Source organism: Rhinoraja longicauda, chromosome 17, assembly GCF_053455715.1.
Source record: "Rhinoraja longicauda isolate Sanriku21f chromosome 17, sRhiLon1.1, whole genome shotgun sequence".
NCBI classification, from domain to species: domain Eukaryota; kingdom Metazoa; phylum Chordata; class Chondrichthyes; order Rajiformes; family Arhynchobatidae; genus Rhinoraja; species Rhinoraja longicauda.
Window position 1 is genome coordinate 1,495,927 of NC_135969.1, and position 18,964 is coordinate 1,514,890.

The 18,964-nt window shown below is 45.2% G+C and overlaps 1 protein-coding gene across 1 annotated transcript in view; it reads left to right on the top strand.

Annotated features, from left to right (window-relative positions):
• Window positions 1-398: 398 nt before the first annotated feature.
• Window positions 399-18,964, top strand: part of ptpdc1a (protein tyrosine phosphatase domain containing 1a) — a 293,396-nt gene continuing 274,830 nt past the window's right edge. Inside the window, exon 1 of the mRNA XM_078413921.1 lies at window positions 399-487. Within this exon, the coding sequence (XP_078270047.1) occupies window positions 427-487 (61 nt within the window). The 5' untranslated portion in view covers window positions 399-426. The remainder of the gene's footprint in view (window positions 488-18,964) is intronic.

The following is an 18,964-nucleotide window of genomic DNA, read 5'->3' on the forward strand; positions in this document are numbered from 1 at the left end:
TTCTATGTTTCTATCTGTGGGCTACCTTAACTGCTTATAACCAACATTTTCTGTTTTTATAATTTCAGATTTTCACCCCTTGAGGAGGGAATGAAGGTAATTGCTGTGTATAGCCCAGTGGACCTTATCTACATGGATTTTTGTAAGACATTTGCTAAAGTCCCTCATGGTAGGTTGATCCTGTAGATTAAGAAGCACAGGATTAATAATGACCTGGTGGTATGGATTCAGAACTGGCTTACTGATGGGAGACAGAGGGTTGTGGTGGAAGGACATTCGATGATTCAACACGGTAGACTGCTCTGGAACATGGACGGCACGGTGGCGCAGCGGTAGAGTTGCCGCCTTACAGCGAATGCAGCGCCGGAGATTCAGGTTCGATCCTGATGACGGGCGCCGTCTGTACGGAGTTTGTACGTTCTCCCCATGACCTGCGTGGGTTTTCTCCGAGATCTTCAGTTTCCTCCCACACTCCAAAGACGTACAGGTATGTAGGTTTGGTAAATGTAAAAATTATCCCTAGTGGATATAGGATAGTGTTAATGTGCGGGGATCGCTGGGCGGCACGGACCCGGTGGGCCGAAGGGCCTGTTTCCGCGCTGTATCTCTAAATCTAAAAAATCTAAATCTAAATTAGATTGCGTGGGAGTGCCAGCCAACTAGATTGAGAATTGGCTTCATGGAATGAAGCTGAGAGTGATGGAAGGGGGCTGCTTATCGGACTGGAGGCCTGTGGATTGTGGTGTACCTCAGGGATCGGCGCTGTTTGTGGTCTATATCAACGATTTGGATGAGAACGTAGAAGGCATGATTAGTAAGTTTGCAGATGACACTGAAGTGGGTAGTATTGTAGATAGTGAAGGTGGTTGTCAGAAATTACAGCAAGATCTTAATCAGCTAGTGGGTTGAGGAATGACTAATCGAGTTTAGTTTAGAGTTGTTGCATTTTGGAAACTCAAATCAGGGCAAGACCTTCACAGCGAATGGCAGGGACCTGGGAAATGCATTGGAGAGTGAAATCTAGAAATACAGGTATATAGTTCCTTGAAAATGGTGTTACAGAGAGATAGAGAGATCAAGAAGGCCTTTTGGTACATTGGCCTTCATCAGTCAGGGTATTGTGTGTGGAAATTGGGATGTAATGTAACAGTTTCACAAGACGTTGGTGAGGCTGCGTTTTTGAGTATTGTGTTCAATTTTGGTCACCTGGCTATAGGAAAGAGAGCAAAAAAGATTTAGGAGGATGTTGCCAGGACTCAAGAGTCTGAGCGATGTGGAGAGATTGAGCAGGCTGGGACTTTATTTCAAGGAGTGCCGGAGGCTGAAGGGGTGATCGTATAGAAGTGTTTACACTCAGAGTCATAAACAGGATGGCTGCACGCAGTAGTGGAATCAGGAACCAGAGGACATGGGTTTAAGGTGAGAGGGGAAAGAATTAATAGGAATCTGAAGGGCAACTTTTTTCCACAGACGGTGGTGGGTATATGGAACATGCTGCTGGAGGAGGCAGCCTTGGCAAGCATTCTCTCTCTCTCTCTCTCTCTGGCATGCGTCCATGTGCGGGAGATGATGGTGGGGCTTGGCGTTGTCCTGCTTGGAGAGGGGGATTTTTCATCTGTGGTTACATTTCCTTGTGTGATTGACGAGGCCTATCCGTGACAGGCAGTTCCTTCCACAGTGTCCACAGGTGAGGTGGTCTCTGGTCGTTGTTCTGGGGAGTCTCTCCGTGGCTGCCGTCTTTGACCGTGTTGCGGCGTTGGCACCTGTGCTCCAGGGTCTTGGACCACACGCTGTGGTGATGTTTCATGCCCCCCTGGAGGTCCTTCCTCCACCTGCCACGGTCCTCAGCAGCAGCTCCCCAGTTGTCAGTGTGGATGTTGAAGCTTGTCACATCCCTTCTAATTGTGTCCCTTGGAGCAGAGCTTTGGTCTTCCTCTTGGTCTCCGAGCATTGGCGACCTCCCCATGAAGCACGTCTGTGGGGATGCGCCCATTGTCCATCCTGTGTTTACGTCCAGGCCAGCGGAGGCCCTTCTGCTTGAGGATAGCAGGGATGCCAGGCATGTTGGTTAGAGAGAGGACAGATTCCTTGGTGATTTTGTCCTGCCAAGAAACTCCCAGGATGCAGCGGAAACAGCGGAAATGGAAGTGATTCAATTTCCGCTCTAGACATTGATCGGTCGTCCAAGCTCCACTACTGTAAAGTAGCGTGCTCAATACGCAGGCTTTGTAGACAGTGGCCTTGGTTTTGGTTGTGAGTTTCCTGTTCTTCCATGCCCGCTTGGTTAGTCTCCTGAAGGTCGTTGCTGCCTTTCTGATGCGTGAGTTGATTTCCTCAGCCAAAGAGAGGCTATCAGTCACCGCGGATCCCAAGGAGGAGAATTTGTTGACGGATTCCAGTAAAGTTCTGTTTCGGCTGATTTGCGGTTGGAGTGGAGTGCCCTGACCCATGACAACAGTCTTCTTAATGCTGATTGTCAGTCGATATTCATTGCAGGCATGAGACATCCTGTTCATTAGATTTTTTTTAGATTTAGAAATGCAGCTCAGAAACAGGCCCTTCGGCTCACCGGGTCCGTGCCGCCCAGCGATCCCCACACATTAATATTAGTCCTACACCCACTAGGGACAATTTTTACATTTACCCAGCCAATTAACCTACATACCTGTACGTCTTTGGAGTGTGGGAGGAAACCGAAGATCTCGGAGAAAACCCACGCAGGTCACGGGGAGAACGTACAAACTCCGTACAGACGGCGCCCGTAGTCAGGATCGAACCTGCGTCTCCAAGGCTGCATTCGCTGTAAGGCAGCAACTCTACCGCTGCGCCACCGTGCCGCCTTCCATTGGGGCGATGAGTGCAGCACCATCAGCGTACAGGAGTTCTCTCAGGAGCGCAGGCATTATAACACCATTAAAAATACATTTGGATAGGGAGTATTGAAGATGAGAGAAGATCTTATCCTATCACCATGGGCAGAGTTGCTGCCTTACAGCACTTGCAGCGCCAGAGACCCGGTTCAATCCCGTCTATTGGTGCTGTCTGTACGGAGTTTGTACGTTCTCCCCGTGACCTGCTTGGGTTTTCTCCGAGATCTTCGGTTTCCTCCCACACTCCAAAGACGCACAGGTTTATAGGTGAATTGGCTTGGGTTTGTATATTTGGTATAAGTGTAAATTGTCCCTAGTGCGCGTAGGCTTGTGTTAATGTGCGGGGATTGCTGGTTGGTGCGGACTCGGTGGGCCGAAGGGCCTGTTTCAGCGCTGTATCTCTAAACTAAACTAAAAAAGAGTCTACAATTAATGGCAAGACCCTGAACAGCATTGATGTGCAGAGGAAACTTGGAGTCCAAATTCATAGCACACTGTAGGTGGCAGTACATGTAGACCGGATGATAAATAAGGCATATAAGAAAATAACTGCAGATGCTGGTACAAATCGATTTATTCACAAAATGCTGGAGTAACTCAGCAGGTCAGGCAGCATCTCGGGAGAGAAGGAATGGGTGACGTTTCGGGTCGAGACCTTTCTTCAGACTGATAAATAAGGCATATGGTTTGCTTACCTTCATTGCTGGGGGCATTGAGTATAAGAGCCAGGAAATCATGATGCAGTTCTATAAGACTTTGGTTAGGCCACATTTAGATTATTGCCTGCAGTTCTGGTCATCCCATAACAGGAAGGTTGTGGAGGTTTTGGAGAGGGTGCAGAGGAGATTTATCAGGATGCCGCCTCTATTTTAGTTACGAGGAGAGGTTGGATGTACTTGGATTGTTTCCTCTGGTTCAACAGAGATTGAGGAGAGACTTTGATAGAGGTATATAAAATGATGAGTTATAAATAGGGTAGACAATCAGAACCCTTTTCCCAGGGTAGAAATGTCCAACACAAGAGGCCATGGCTACAAGTTGAGAGGGGGAATGTTTAGGATTCAGGATTCAGGATTCAGGATATCTTTATTTGTCATCCAGTTTTTTGGACGTGATTTCGTCACCCACAGTCCAACAATAAAGAGCAATAACATAAGCAAATTACACAACCCCAACCAACACAAAACACAAAAAAAAGAAACATCCATCACAGTGAGTCTCCTCCAGTCCCCTCCTCACTGTGATGGAAGGCCAGAATGTCTTTTCTCTTCCCCTGCCATCTTCTCCCGCGGTCAGGCTGTTCTACTTGGCACGGTGATCCACCTTTTTGTGTCTACCTTCGATTTAAACCAGCATTTGCAGTTTTTTTCCTACTGGTTAAGAAGGCTTATGGTATGCTTGCCTTTAATGGATGGGTCAATGTGCGGAAAGGTCAAGAAGTCATGATGCAGATTCATGATGAGACAACATTTGGAGTATGTGTGGAGTTCTGGTCATCCATTACATGAAGGATGTGGAGGCTTTGGAAAGGATGCAGTGGAGATTTACCAGAATGATGTTCAAAAATCACAGGAGCAGAATTAGGCCATTCAGCCCGTTTAGTCTACTCTGCCCTTCAATCATGGCTGATCTATCTTTTCCTCTCTACCCCATTCTGCTGCTTTCTCCCCATAACCCCTGAGACCCTTACTAATCAAGAATCTGTCAATCTCCACCTTAGAAATACCCAATGACTTGGCCTCCGCAGCAGTCTGTGGCAATGAATTCCACTGATTCACCCCCTCTGACTAAAGGAATTCCTCCTCATCTCCTTCCTAAAGGCACTTCCTTTTATTCTGAGGCTGTGCCCTCTGGTCCTAGACTCTCCCACCAGTGGAACCATCCTCTCCACAACCACTCTATCCAAGCCCAGTGTCATCAAACATTCATCGCACATCAGCCCAATCATCCCGGAATCATTCTTGTAAACCTCCTTTGGACCCTCTCCAACGCCAACACATCCTTCCTCAGATATATTGCCTCGTATGTTGCAAAACATACTTGGCTAATAAAGTATGATTATGATTATGATTATGATATGGGGCCCAAAACTGCTCACAATACTCCAAATGCGGCCTGACCAGGGCCATACCATTACATCACTGATTTTATATTCTATTCTCAAAATAGAAACATAGAAACATAGAAATTAGGTGCAGGAGGAGGCCATTTGGCCCTTCTAGCCAGCACTGCCATTCATTGTGATCATGGCTGATCATCCACAATCAGTAACCTGTGCCTGCCTTCTCCCCATATCCCTTGATCCCACTAGCCCCTAGAGCTCTATCTAACTCTCTTTTAAATTCATCCAGTGAATTGGCCTCCACTGCCTCCTGTGGCAGAGAATTCCACAAATTCATAACTCTGGGTGAAAATGTTTCTTCTCACCTCAGTTTTAAATGGCCTCCCATTTATTCTTAGACTGTGTTCCCTGGTTCTGGACTCCCCCAACATTGGGAATATTTTTCCTGCATCTAGCGTGTCCAGTCCTTTTATAATTTTATACGTCTCTATAAGATCCCCTCTCATCCTTCTAAACTCCAGTGAACACAAGCTCAGTCTTTCCAATCTTTTGTCATATGACACTCCTTCCATGCCAGGGATTAACCTCGTGAACCTCGTGAACCTACGCAGCATTGCCTCAATAGCAAGGACGTCCTTCCTCAAATTAGGAACCAAAACTGCACGCAATACTCCAGATGTGGTCTCACCAGGGCTCTGTACAACTGCAGAAGGACCTCCTTGCTCCTCTACTCAATGATAACATTGAAGTTCAACGTACTCAATGCTAACATTGAAATAAATGCTAACATTGCATTTGCCTTCCTTACTACCAATTCAACTTGCAAATTAACCTTTTGGGAATCCGACACCAATACTGCCAAGTCCCTATGACCTCCAATTTCTGAATCCTGTCCCCATTTAGAAAATACTCTTTGCATTTATTCCAACTGTCATAATGCATAACTGCACACTTTGCTACACTGCATTCCATCTGCCACTTCTCTGCCCACTCTCCCAAGTCCTTCTGCAGAGTCCCTGCTTTCTCTGCGCTACCTGCCTCTCCACCTATCTTCGTACCATTTACAAACTTGGCCACAGAGCCTTCAATTACCTCGTCCAAATCATTAATATACAACATGAAGAGTAGTGGCCCCAGCAACGACCCTTGCGGAACTCCGCTGGTCACTGGCGGCCAATCAGACAAAGCCCCCTTTGTTGCCATTCTTTCCCTTCTGCCATCCAGCCAACCTGCTCTACATGCCAGTATCTGCCCTTTGTTAATGTGGGCTCTCATCCTCCTGAGCAGCCTCACGTGTGGCACCATATCAAAGGCTCTCTGAAAAAGAATGATGCCTTGTTTTGTGGATATTAACCACAGGGAGAAGTTGTATTGTGTGCCAGAGGTTGCTGAGAGACCCATTAGGAGTATATAAAATTATGAGTGGCATAGAGAGGGGAGTCTTTTCCTCAGATGGAAAAATCTAATACTAGAAGACATACCTTCAAGGTGAGAAGTGCAAGGTTTACAAGAATCGTGGAGGACTGTTTTTCTACACAGAGGTTGATGAGCGCCTGCAGTACATTGCCAGGGTTGATAATGAAGGCACATATAACAGCCATATTGAAGTGCCTTTTGGATAGACATTTGGATATGCCGGGAATAGTGGGATATGCGTTATGTGCAGTCAGCTAAGAGTTGGTCTCGACGTCATGTTTGGCACACAGACATAGTGGGCCGAAGGGCCTATTCCTGTGCTGTACTGTTCTATGTTTCGTAGAGTGCCAGCTTCGCTAGCTTTCAGATTTATTTTGTGAGCACATGTGTTTAAATGGATGATTAGAGAAAGAAAGAAATATCTGCGCAAGCGATCTAATCAAAGATTCAGGTGGCAGGAGAACCCAAATGTTGATCCAGTCCTTTAATTTCCTGTCCAGGTATTTAGTGGCCTGAATTTTGCAGCGGAAATATTATCAAGGCTATTCGTACTCATTTGTTATTGAATAAATCAGGTGGCAAATCCTGGTGTCTGCGTATGCATAGCTAAACACAAAAGTCAGGGTGCCACTGTCTGAGTTGTCCCACTGTTTCAGAAACTTCTCACGAATGCAATTTCAGTGAGGACTCAACATTAACCTATTGAGAAAGGTGGGAAGTTGCAGTGCTTATTCACTAGACAACCACATGTGCCCAAGAAAGATGGAACTTCTCTATTCAAGTTCAGCTGAAGTTTTAACTTGGTTTTAAATCAGACATTGAGCAAACAACTCTTTAACCGAAAGATTGGCATCTAAAAGAATTGAGTCTCATTCCTTAATTTTAATTAGTATTGCCATTTGATAAAATGAAGTGTGTGGGAAGGAAGTGCAGATGCTGGTTTACACCGAAGATGGACACAAAATGCTGGAGGAACCCAGTGGGACAGACAGGGCCTATGTGATGTACCACTCATTAATGCCTCTTGCCTGCCTTAACCAACCTGATCTCCCGGTGGCTGAGCACTTCAACTCCCCCTCCCATTCCCAGTCTGGCCTTTCTATCATGGGCCTCCTCCATAGTGAGGCCCACAGGAAATTGGAGGAACAGCACCTCATATTTCGCCTGGGCAGCTTACACCCCAACGGTATGAACATTGACTTCTCCAACTTTAGATAGTTCCTCTGTCCCTCTCTTCCCCTCCCCCTTCCCAGATCTCCCACTGTCTTCCTGTCTCCACCTATATCCTTCCTTTGTCCCGCCCCCCTGACATCAGTCTGAAGAAGGGCCTCGACCCGAAACGTCACCCATTCCTTCTTTCCTGAGATGCTGCCTGACCTGCTGAGTTACTCCAGCATTTTGTGAATAAATACCTTCGATTTGTACCAGCATCTGCAGTTATTTTCTTACACAAACTTTGTGACTGAAGTGGATTCAGAGGGAATTTATTTTTTTCAGAGCTCCACTCCCACGACTGGCCAAGTTCACCGGCTGTAAAATTCATTGTATGAGTGTCAATGAGCACAATGTGAGGTTGGGCAGACCAATTCCCCCCCCGGGGATGAATAAAGTTTGATCGTATCGTATCGTATCGTATCGTATCATAAGCGATGTACCTAAACGCGATGTTTGTGCTCAACCTTTGTGACAGAAGTGGATTCAAGTGGAATTTTCCTTCCTCTTCAATATTGAGTACACAAACATTTCATTTTTTTAAATATCAGAGACCAATAATGAAAACACCAGGAAAATTCTCAGAGCGTAACCAATAAATTTAGCTTTTAAATTTGAAGTTTATGAATAATTTACACCAACGTTTTAACGTTAGTGTTTTGCTTTCAGTAAAAGCTAGCTCAGTTTGCTCCATCATGTCTGCTTTGTTTAGGCAGTAATGGGTCCTCAGTGTTTTTACATGGACCATTGATGAATGACTCAAGTTTGTTCCATTTTCTTTCACCGATTTCTGTTTGACATTGAACTACAATATATATAAACAGTAACACCTCAAGAGCAGATTTAACTCTTTAACTACTCCTTGAACAAAGTGCAAATCTTCCTGTGCGCAGTTATGAAGAGACTCAAAAATGTTTAATAATCATATGTACTGAAAAGAAAACAATGAAATTCCTATTAATAATCCTAGGAATTCCTATTAATAATTCTGATAATAATAATATTAATTCCTATTAATAATAATAATAATCATGCTGCATTTGTGTTTGCAAAATGGTTTCATTAACAAAAAGCTCACACTTAAAAGAGAAAGCTGTGGGTCTGTGAGTCTCAACAGTGACACCTTGTCACTGGCTTCATCAAGAATAAGCCAGTGGCCTCTGTATGATTGAAATACCCAAAGCAAGGTTCGAGGCAAACTTGTTCCATCTGGCATTTCTTCTTTTGACTGGCACTTTCTTAAACAGTTTGACAAATCTGAATGGTGAAAACGCAACATATACACAATAGTCATTCTGACAGCACTATCCACCTGCATAAGCATTCGCTGTACAGCAAGTGTTCAGTTAAAGTCGGTGGTGATGGAGGATAGAATAGAGTACTGATTCCAGTGTAAATCATTGTCAAGTACACCCCGTCTGTTTACACCTGGCATTTACATTGTGATCAGTGCATTTAACAGCAAAGGCCTGATTTTGATCTTGAAAATTGTCTTTCAGCCAAGTCAGCCAGCTAGCATCAGTTGTATCAACATGGCATAAGTCTTCTGGTGGTCAAAATGCATTTTGCACAATGCTCTGTTGTATGTTGAAGGTGTGTTTCTGGAGCTTTTTGACAAGTTTTATGTTGTTATGGCTGTTGGAATTTGCCACCTCTATGCCCAATTAGCAACCTACAATTAACTCTTTGAGTGCACCGGATCCTAATTTGGAAACGCTGCTTTACAATTCTAAATTCAACAGGATCCCAACATAATGATAAATGTTGAAACACTCCAGTAATCAGCAAGCTATTTATAGGCACTTCACACCTAATGGGCTTTCCTGTATGTTTGTGCGTATATTGTAATTTAAATAATTCTGGGGACACAATCTCTCTGTATCACCAATACCTCCAGGGCCCATTAACACTACAAGTGTTAAAGGAAGCACAATATTTTCAAAACGATAATGTTAACAAATTTAATGACCTCAAAAATTAATAATGTTAGAATGCCTAAATGTTCTGGTTCAATAAAATAAACGAAGGATATCCCCCCCTGAGCTGTGAGTGGTAAGGTTTATCTCATTAGGTTTATTCTTTTTCGATGAACTAATCACATTCATTCAGGCTCTGTGTATGAACGTGTTTTGTACATTTACCCAGTAAATAATTAAACCCCAAAAAACTGTAAAAAAGCATTATTGTGTCAAAAAAATATTGTGGTTGCCATAATAACAGTAGTGTGTTTTGGACTTCCGAAATCATTCAAAAATATTAGTTGAGTATGTAGAACTGTGCCTCAAAGCTGCTCGAAGTCCATACTGCAATATCCACCTGAGCCCAAGAAATCAGACCAAGAACTGATGCAGTTTGGACCCCTTCCTCATCTATACAGGTTTGGCAAATCATCTCAATTCTTCACTGTGGATCAGAGCATGAAAACCTGGAGAAAGATCAGGTGAGGGTCTCCTCGATATCCCGCAGCTCCACTCTTGCTCCCCCTCCCCCCAATCGCAACAGGGACAGAGCACCCCTAGTCCTCACCTTTCACCCCATAATGCACATAGTCCTACGACATTTTCACCTCATCCAACAGGGTCCCACCACTAGCCACATCTTCCCATCTCCACCCTTTTCCGCCTTCCACAGAGACCGTTCCCTCCGCAACTCCCTGGTCAACTCATCCCTTCCCACCCAAACCACCCCTTCCCCAGGCAACTGCAGGAGATGCAACACCTGTCCCTATATCTCCTCCCTTGACTCCGTCCAAGGACCGCGACAGTCTTTTCAGGTGAGGCAGAGGTCCACTTGCACCTCCTCCAACCTCATCTACTGTATCTGCTGTTCCAGGTGTGGACTCCTACATATCGGCGAAACCAAGCGAGATCATTTCGCTGAACACCTCCGCTCAGTCCGCCTAAAACTACATGATATCCCGGTTGCTAAACTCTTTAACTCCCCCTCCATACTGACCTGTCCTGGGCCTCCTCCACTGTCAGAGTGAGGCACAACGCAAATCAGAGGAACAGCACCTCATATTTTGCTTGGGCAGCTTACACCCCAGCGGTATGAACATTGACTTCTCTAACTTCAAGTAACCCTTGTATTCCCTCTCTGTCCATCCCTCCCCCATCTTAGTTCTCCGTCCGACTGCCCCCCTGATTAAATGTTATCTTTGTATGCTTTGTTGTCACCTTCCCCTAGATCAATTCTCCATTTTCCTTGTTCTTTGTCCCCATTGATGTCTTGTTTCCACACTTTACCCTTCCATATCTCTGTGCGTTTCCCTCTCCCCTGACTCTCAGTCTGAAGAAGGGTCTCGACCCGAAATGGCCCCCATTCCTTCTCGCCAGAGCTGTTGAGTTACTCCAGCATTTTGTGCCTCTCTTAAGTGAGGGTTGTGGGTCTGGGTAGGCAGCAGCTGGAAGCACTGCCCTGAAGTCAGGTGCACTCCTTGGCAAAAATAAATTCAAACCTTTTTAAAAAACATCACTTATTTTAAGTTTTATGACCTCCGGCTATACCTTGGTGGTAAATTGGATTTGTAGTCCCTTGAAGCGGGATTCCTGGGAAAACTCCACCCAATTCATACCAATTTTAGAGTGGCAACGTAAATAGAGGACCCAAGTTTGATTATTCAAGAGGGCCTACGTCAGTTCAGCAATGGGTTCCCATCTTAGAGTCTGCAGACTTCAAGGAGATGAACGGCACAAGGTCATGTCTGAAAATTGCTCCACCCAACACAAATATTTTTATACAATTCTCTCTTACCTCAAATCTAATGCAGCACCACATTGGGAAAGGCCTTTTTTTTATGGGCCTCATTAATTAATATTTAGTACTTTGTTTTAACACCTGAATCAACCCAATGTTATTTTTCAATTTTCAGGCTCCAATCCTGCTCAGACTCCTTTACAATGTGATTGGTTCCAGATTTATTTCCATGTTTGCCAATATTCATGGCCTTTAATAATATAATTGGAAAAATAAATTTGTGCTAAATATACATCTTCAATTGAAAAATCAGTTCTCAATTGAATTTTATTGTAGGAAGTGGTACTTTGAAATTAATAACAGCATTATATTATAGTTACTGATGGCAGACTGGTGCCCATTGACCGTGACATGGTGCTGACAGGCCTCGGCTATGCTGGCAGTCCTTGCATCACTTCTTGGCCTGGACGAAGGAAAAGCAAATGTCAATAAAAGTTTCAATGTTAGCAGGGAGCTGTCGGCCCCTGGCAGCTATTGGAGTTTTCTTATGAATGAACTAATCTCACTCCATTCACAAGGTCATAAGGTCATAAGTGGTAGGAGCAGAATTAGGCCATTCGGCCCATCAAGTCTACTCCACCATGGCTGATCTATCTCTGCCTCCTAACCCCATTCTCCTGCCTTCTCCCCAAAACCCCTGACACCCGAAATAACACGAGTATCTCTGCCTTAAAAATATCCACTGACTTGGCCTCCCCAGCCTTCTGTGGCAAAGAATTCCACAGATTCACCGCCCTCTGACTAAAGCAATTCCTCCTCATGTCCTTCCTAAAGGAACGTCCTTTAATTCTGGGGCTATGACCTCTGGTCCTAAACTCTCCCACTGGTGGAAACATCCTCTCCACATCCACTCTATCCAAGCCTTTCACTATTCGGTAAGTTTCAATGAGGTCCCCCCTCAACCATCTAAACTCCATCGAGTAGAGGCCCAGTGCCAACAAACGCTCATCATATGCTGACCCACTCATTTCTGGGATCATTCTTGTAAACCTCCTCTGGACCCTCTCCAGAGCCAGCACATTGTTCCTCAGATATGGCGCCCAAAATGGCTCGCAATATTCCAAATGCAGCCTGACCAGCGCCATTATGGGCCTCTTAGAGAATTATTCATTCTCTAATTTAAAAATGTGTCCTGTAAGTTAATGTTTAAGAAAATTAATGATCAAATTAATGTTTGTTTTTGAGCAAACATTGGCCTCCATGTTCTTCTACATTGAGGTCCAATCAGTCTGGAGGCATCTCTTCTTCTCTATGCTGCATCAAGGGTTCCATGGTCTTTTTAAGGTCATAAGTGATAGGAGCAGAATTAGGCCATTCAGCCCATCAAGTCTACTCTGCCATTCAATCATGGCTAATCTATCTCTCCCTCCTAACCCCATTCTCCTGCCTTCTCCCAATAACCATTGACACCCATACTGATCAAAAAATTCTTGCACATAATCAAGAGATTCTTGCATGAAGCCATTGTGTGCATTGACCCTGGCTTAACCTGTTGTCACTGAGATGGAGGAGCCATTTTCCACCCTGCTTCATTCTTTACTGAAAAAGACCTGAATATTGGCATCAGGCCTGGGTCAGGGTGTCCTGGCACGAACCCTGTGAAGCAGCAAGCCACTCGTGTAACCCAGGAACGGCTAGAAAGATGTCCTGGAATTGTTCCCCCACCCAAGTGCAGAATGAGAGATGATGGAGTCAACACTTCATCATAATGAAGCACGCTGCTGTCTTTGGGTCATTGCACTTTTATCCCAGTGCCACTTTGTAGATCACTACAAGCTTATCTCAGTGATTTGAATGAGAATATACGAGGCATGTTTAGTATGTTTGCAGGTAACACTAAAGTTAGTGGTATCATGAAAAGTGAAATGTGTAGGAAGGAACTGCAGAAGCTGGTTTAAACCGAAGATAGACACAAAATGCTGGAGTAACTCAGCAGGACAGGCAGCATCTCTGGAGAGAAGGAATGGGTGATGTTTCTGGTCGAGACCCTGGCTACCAATAGTCACAGCAGGAATTTTGATCAGCTCGGAGTTTAATGTAGATGGAGTTTAATGTAGATTAGTGCAAGATGTTGCATCTTGGTGAAGTGAAACAAGAGCTGGATCATAACAGTGAATGGCAGAACCCTAGGAAGTGCAGTAGAGCAGAGGGATATAGCAATGTAGGTATGTAGATCACTGAAACTGCCGTCACAGATAGATAGGGAGGTCAAGAAGGCTTCCGGTACATTGGCCTTCATCAGTGATGGTATTCAGTACAGAAGTTGAAATGTTATGTCACAGCCATATAACACAATGGCAAGGCTGAATTTGGAGTATTTGTTTTCAGTTTTGGTCACCCCACTATAGGGAAGATACTATTAAGCTGGAAAGAGTTCAGAGATTTACGAGAATGTTGCCAGAATTCAAGGGCCTGAGATGAGAGCGCACCTGGAGTATTGTGTGCAATTTTGGTCTCCTAATTTGAGGAAGGACATTCTTGCTATTGAGGGAGTGCAGCGTAGGTCCACCAGGTTAATTCCTGGGATGGCGAGACTGCCATATGATGAAAGAATGGATCGACTGGGCTTATGTTCATTGGAATTTAGAAGGATGAGAGGGGATCTTATAGAAACATATACATTCTTAAAGGATTGGACAGGCTAGATGCAGGAAAAATGTTCCTGATGTTGGTGGAGTCCAGAACATGGGGTCACAGTTTAAGAATAAGGGGTAGGCCGTTTAGGACTGAGATGAGGAAAAACATCTTCACCCAGAGAGTTGTGAATGTGTGGGATTCTCTGCCACAGAAGGCAGTGGAGGCCAATTCACTGGATGTTTTCAAGAAGAGTTAGATTTAGCTCTTAGGGCTGCAGGAATCAAGGGATATGGGGAACAAACAGGAATGGGGTACTGATTTTAGAAGATCAGCCATAATCATATTGAATGGCACCTATTTTTCTATGTTTCTATACGGGAGAGGTTGGGCAAGCTGGAACTTGGAGCGCAGAAGGCTGAGGGCTGATTTTATAGAGGTGTATAAAATCACGAGGAGCATAGATAGAATGCACAGTCTTTTATCTACAGTGGGGTAATCATGAACCAGAGGATATAAATTTAAGATGAGAGGGGAAATATTTAATGTGAACCTGAAGGGCAACTTTATCACACAGTGCCTGGTGGGTATATGGAACAAGCAGTTAGAGGAGGTAGTTGAGGCAGGTATTATAACAATATTTAAAATACATTTGGACAGTTACAGGGAGAGGAAAGTTTCAGAGGGATATGGGTCAAACGTGGGCAGGTGGGATTAGTGTAGATGGGGCATCTTGGTTTGTGTGGACAACTTGGGTTGAAGGCTCTGTTTCCCTACTGCATGACTAAGTGGAATCACTATTATTCTTGTGCTGCTAGCAAAGCAAACTTTTTCATTACTGCAGGCTTAACGGAAAGCTAGAGTTAAAACTGTGAACAGGGATCAGCACAAGTTGAATTAGCAACATGAGAAATAAATTCAAGGCAATTATTATGATTTACATGGAGGCACAGCGGCAGAGTTGCTGCCTTACAACACCAGAGACCCGGGTTCCATCATGACTACGGGCGCTGTCTGTATGGAGTTTGTACGTTCTCCCCGTGACTGCTCTCGTTTTCTCCAAGAGCTCCATTTTGGTCTGGTAAAAATGATAAAATTGTCCCTAATGTGTAAAGGATACTGTTCGTGTACGGGGATTGGCGATCGGCACGTGTTTGGCCCATATCCCTCTAACCCTGTCAAGGGTCTCGACCCCGAAACGTCACCCATTCCTTCTGTCCAGAGATGCTGCCTGTCCCGCTGAGTTACTCCAGCATTTTATGTCAAACCCTATCCATGTATCTGTCCAAATGTATTTCTAAATGTTTTGATAGTATAGAAACATAGAAACATAGAAAATAGGTGCAGAAGGCCATTCGGCCCTTCGAGCCAGCACCGCAATTAATTGTGATTCTGGCTGATTGTCCACAATCAATAACCCATGCCTGCCTTCTCCCCATATCCCTTGATTCCACTAGACCCTAGAGCTCTATCTAACTCTCTCTTAAATCCATCCAGTGATTTGGCTTCCATTGCCCTCTGTGGCAGAGAATTCCACAGTATCTGCCTCAACTAACTTCCCTGCAGCTCGTTCCATATACCCACAACCATCTGGACCAAAAGATTGCCCCTCAGGTTCTGATTAAATTATTCTGACCTAAAACCTATGTCCTCTGATTCTTAATTCTTGGATAACAATCTCTGTGGATTAACCCTATCTATTCCTCTCATGGTTGCATACACCTCATTAAGACCACCCCTCACCCTCCTGCGTTCCAAGGAATAAGTCCCAGCCTGCTCAACCGCCTCCCTGCATCTTAGGCTAACGTTCAGACAACATCCTCGTGAATAGTCTTTTCACCCAGTTTAACAACATTCTTCCTATAACATAGTGCCCAGAACTGAACATAATACTCTAAATGTGACCTCATCAAGTTCTTGTACAACTGTACCATAACCTGCTAACTTCTATACTCAGTACTCTGACTGGTGAAGGCCAGTGTGCCAAAAGCCTTCCTGACCATCCTATCTACCCGTGATGCCACTTTCAAGGAACTATGTACCTGCACTCATCGATCCCTCTGCTCTACAACATCCCCCTGAGCCCTGCCGTTCACTGTGCCGGCCCTGTCCTGGTTAGACTTCCCAAAATGCAACATATCACACTTATCTGTATTAAATTCCATTAACCATTCCGCACCCCACCTGCCCAACCATATTTTTTGACAACCATCTTCGCTATCTACAATACCACACACTTTAGTGCCATCTGCAAACTTGCTATCATGCCTTGAACGTTCTCATCCAAATCATTGATGTAGATGACAAACAGCAACGGGCCCAGCACCGAACCCTGAGGCACACCACTAGTCACAGGCATCCAGTCCGAGAAGCAACCTTCCATCACCACCTTCTGCTTCCTTCCATGGAGCCAATTTTCTATCCATTCAGCTATCTCTCCTTGGATCCCATGCGATCTAACCTTCCAGGGCAGCCTACCATGCGGAACCTTGTCAAACCTTGCTGAATATGTAGACTGTGTCTTGCTCTGCCCTCATCAATCTTTTTGGGCACATCTTCAAAAAACTCAATCAGAGTTTTGTATGAGGGAAACACGAAAACTTTGTTGACTATCCCTAATAGACAATAGACAATAGGTGCAGGAGGAGGCCATTCGGCCCTTCGAGCCAGCACCGCCATTCAATGTGATCATGGTTGATCATTCTCAATCAGTACCCCGTTCCTGCCTTCTCCCCATACCCCCTGACTCCGCTATCCTTAAGAGCTCTACCTAGCTCTCTCTTGACTGCATTCAGAGAATTGGCTTCCACTGCCTTCTGAGGCAGAGAATTCCACAGATATACAACTCTCTGAGTGAAAAGGTTTTTCCTCATCTCCGTTCTAAATGGCCTACCCCTTATTCTTAAACTGTGGCCTCTGGTCACCCCTTATCCATCTGAATGCATGTATATCTTATCCCTCAGAATACTCTCTGGTAACTTTCTGACCACAGATGTTAGGCTCACTGGCCTGTAGTTCCCAGGCATTTCTGTGCAGCCTTTCTGAAGTGGAGGCACAGCATTTGCCACCCTCCAGTCTTTCAGCAACTGACCCGTATTTAATGACGACTCATAAATCTCTGCCAGGGCACCTGCAATTTCTTCTCTAGCTTCAGGCAGTGTCCCTTAGCTTCCCTTAGTGAAGCAGTACTAAGTAATGCCCAGGTGGTCAGTGCTGTGAATGTGTCAGTGTGGTGGCGATGTGCAGAGATGGCAAGTTTGCAAGGGACAAAACATTTTTTTTCAAGCAGCTTCTTCTCAAGACTCAAGAGTGTTTAATTGTCAAATGTACCGGTAAAGTTTAGTTTAGTTTAGTTTGGTTTAGATTTTTAGATTTAGAGATACAGCGCGGAAACAGGCCCTTCGGCCCACCGAGTCCGCGCTGCCCAGCGATCCCCGCACATCAACACTATCCTACACACACTAGGGACAATTTTTACATTTACCCAGTCAATTAACCTACATATCTGTACGTCTTTGGAGTGTGGGAGGAAACCGAAGATCTCGGAGAAAACCCATGCAGGTCACGGGGAGAACGTACAAACTCCGTACAGACGGCGCCCGTAGTCAGGATCGAACCTGAGTCTCCGGCACTGCATTCGCTGTAAGGCAGCAACTCTACCGCTGCGCCACCGTGCCGCCCAAAGGAAATTCTTACTAGCAGCATAGCAAGCCCATAAATTTAAAAAAGCACACACAGGAATAAATATAATAAACAAAAAAACAAATAAATTAATAATTAGGTAACCATAACAGTGCAAAACTGAAATCCTTGAGGCAACCAGAGACCCAGTCAATAGAAAATTATAGTTGCTGTTGTGTATTGTTCAATAGCCTGATGGTTGCTGGGGACAAGCTGTTCTTGAACTTGGTGGTCACGGTTTTGTGGCTGCTCCTCCTTCTTCCCGATGTTAGCAGCGAAATGAGGGTGTGGCCATTCTGGTGAGGGTCTTTGATGATATTGGCTACATTTTTGAGCAGCTTACAACCCAACGGTATGAATATTGACTTCTCTAACTTCAAGTAATCCGTGCTTTCCCTCTCTCTCCATCCCTACCCCATCCTAGTTCTCCGACCAGTCTGTCTGACTGTCCCCCTGATTAAGCTTCATCTCTGTAAGCTTTGTTGTCATCTTCCCCGAGCTAACAATCATCTACATTTTCCTTGATTCTTCATCCCCTTTGATCTCGTTTTCAAATCTTACCCTTCCATATCTGTGTGTCTCCCTCTCCCCTGACTCAGTCTGAAGAAAGGGCTCGACCCGAAATGTCACCCATTCTTTCTATCCAGAGATGCTGCCTGTCCCGCTGGGTTACTCCAGCATTTTGCGTCTATCCTCAGTGTAAACCTGCATCTGCAGTTCCTTTTTACACATCTTTGAGGCAGTACCTCCTACAGATAGAGTCATAGAGCCACACAGCTTGGAAACAGGCCCTTTGGCCCAAATTGTCATGCCAACCAACGTGCCCCATCTACACTAGTCCCACCTGGCCAGATTTGGCCCATATCCCTCAAAACCTGTCCTATCCATGTACCTGTCCAAATGTCATTCACTTTAACGGTGAGGATGTCTGTACCTGTGATAGACGCGGCAATCTCTCCCACGCTCTGCAGCCTCCATCGTTTCTGCGCATCTGAATGGGGTTGAGGGGGAGGGGGGAATGGGGGTGGAGGCAGGGCTGGGGTAGTGGGGGTGGGGGCAGTGGAGGGGCAAGGGGGATGGAGTGGGTCAGTGGGGGGAAGAAGGGGGGATATGGGGAGTGGGGGTGGGGGGCAGGGGAGGGGCAAGTGGGGTGGGGTAGGGGGCGATGGAGTGGGTCAGTGGGGGGAGCAGGGGGGATAAGGGGGATTGAGTGGGGGGGTTGAGGGTTCTACACCAATACAGGAGAGGCTTTGGGTCCAGGGCTCACTCAGTCACACCCTCTCCCCTTCCCTGTTCCCCCTCTACGAGGAATGGACCCAACTTGGTCTAGTCTAAACTAAAGTTAAACTGATCTCATCGCCTGTACATGATTCATTTCCCTCTATTCCCTGCA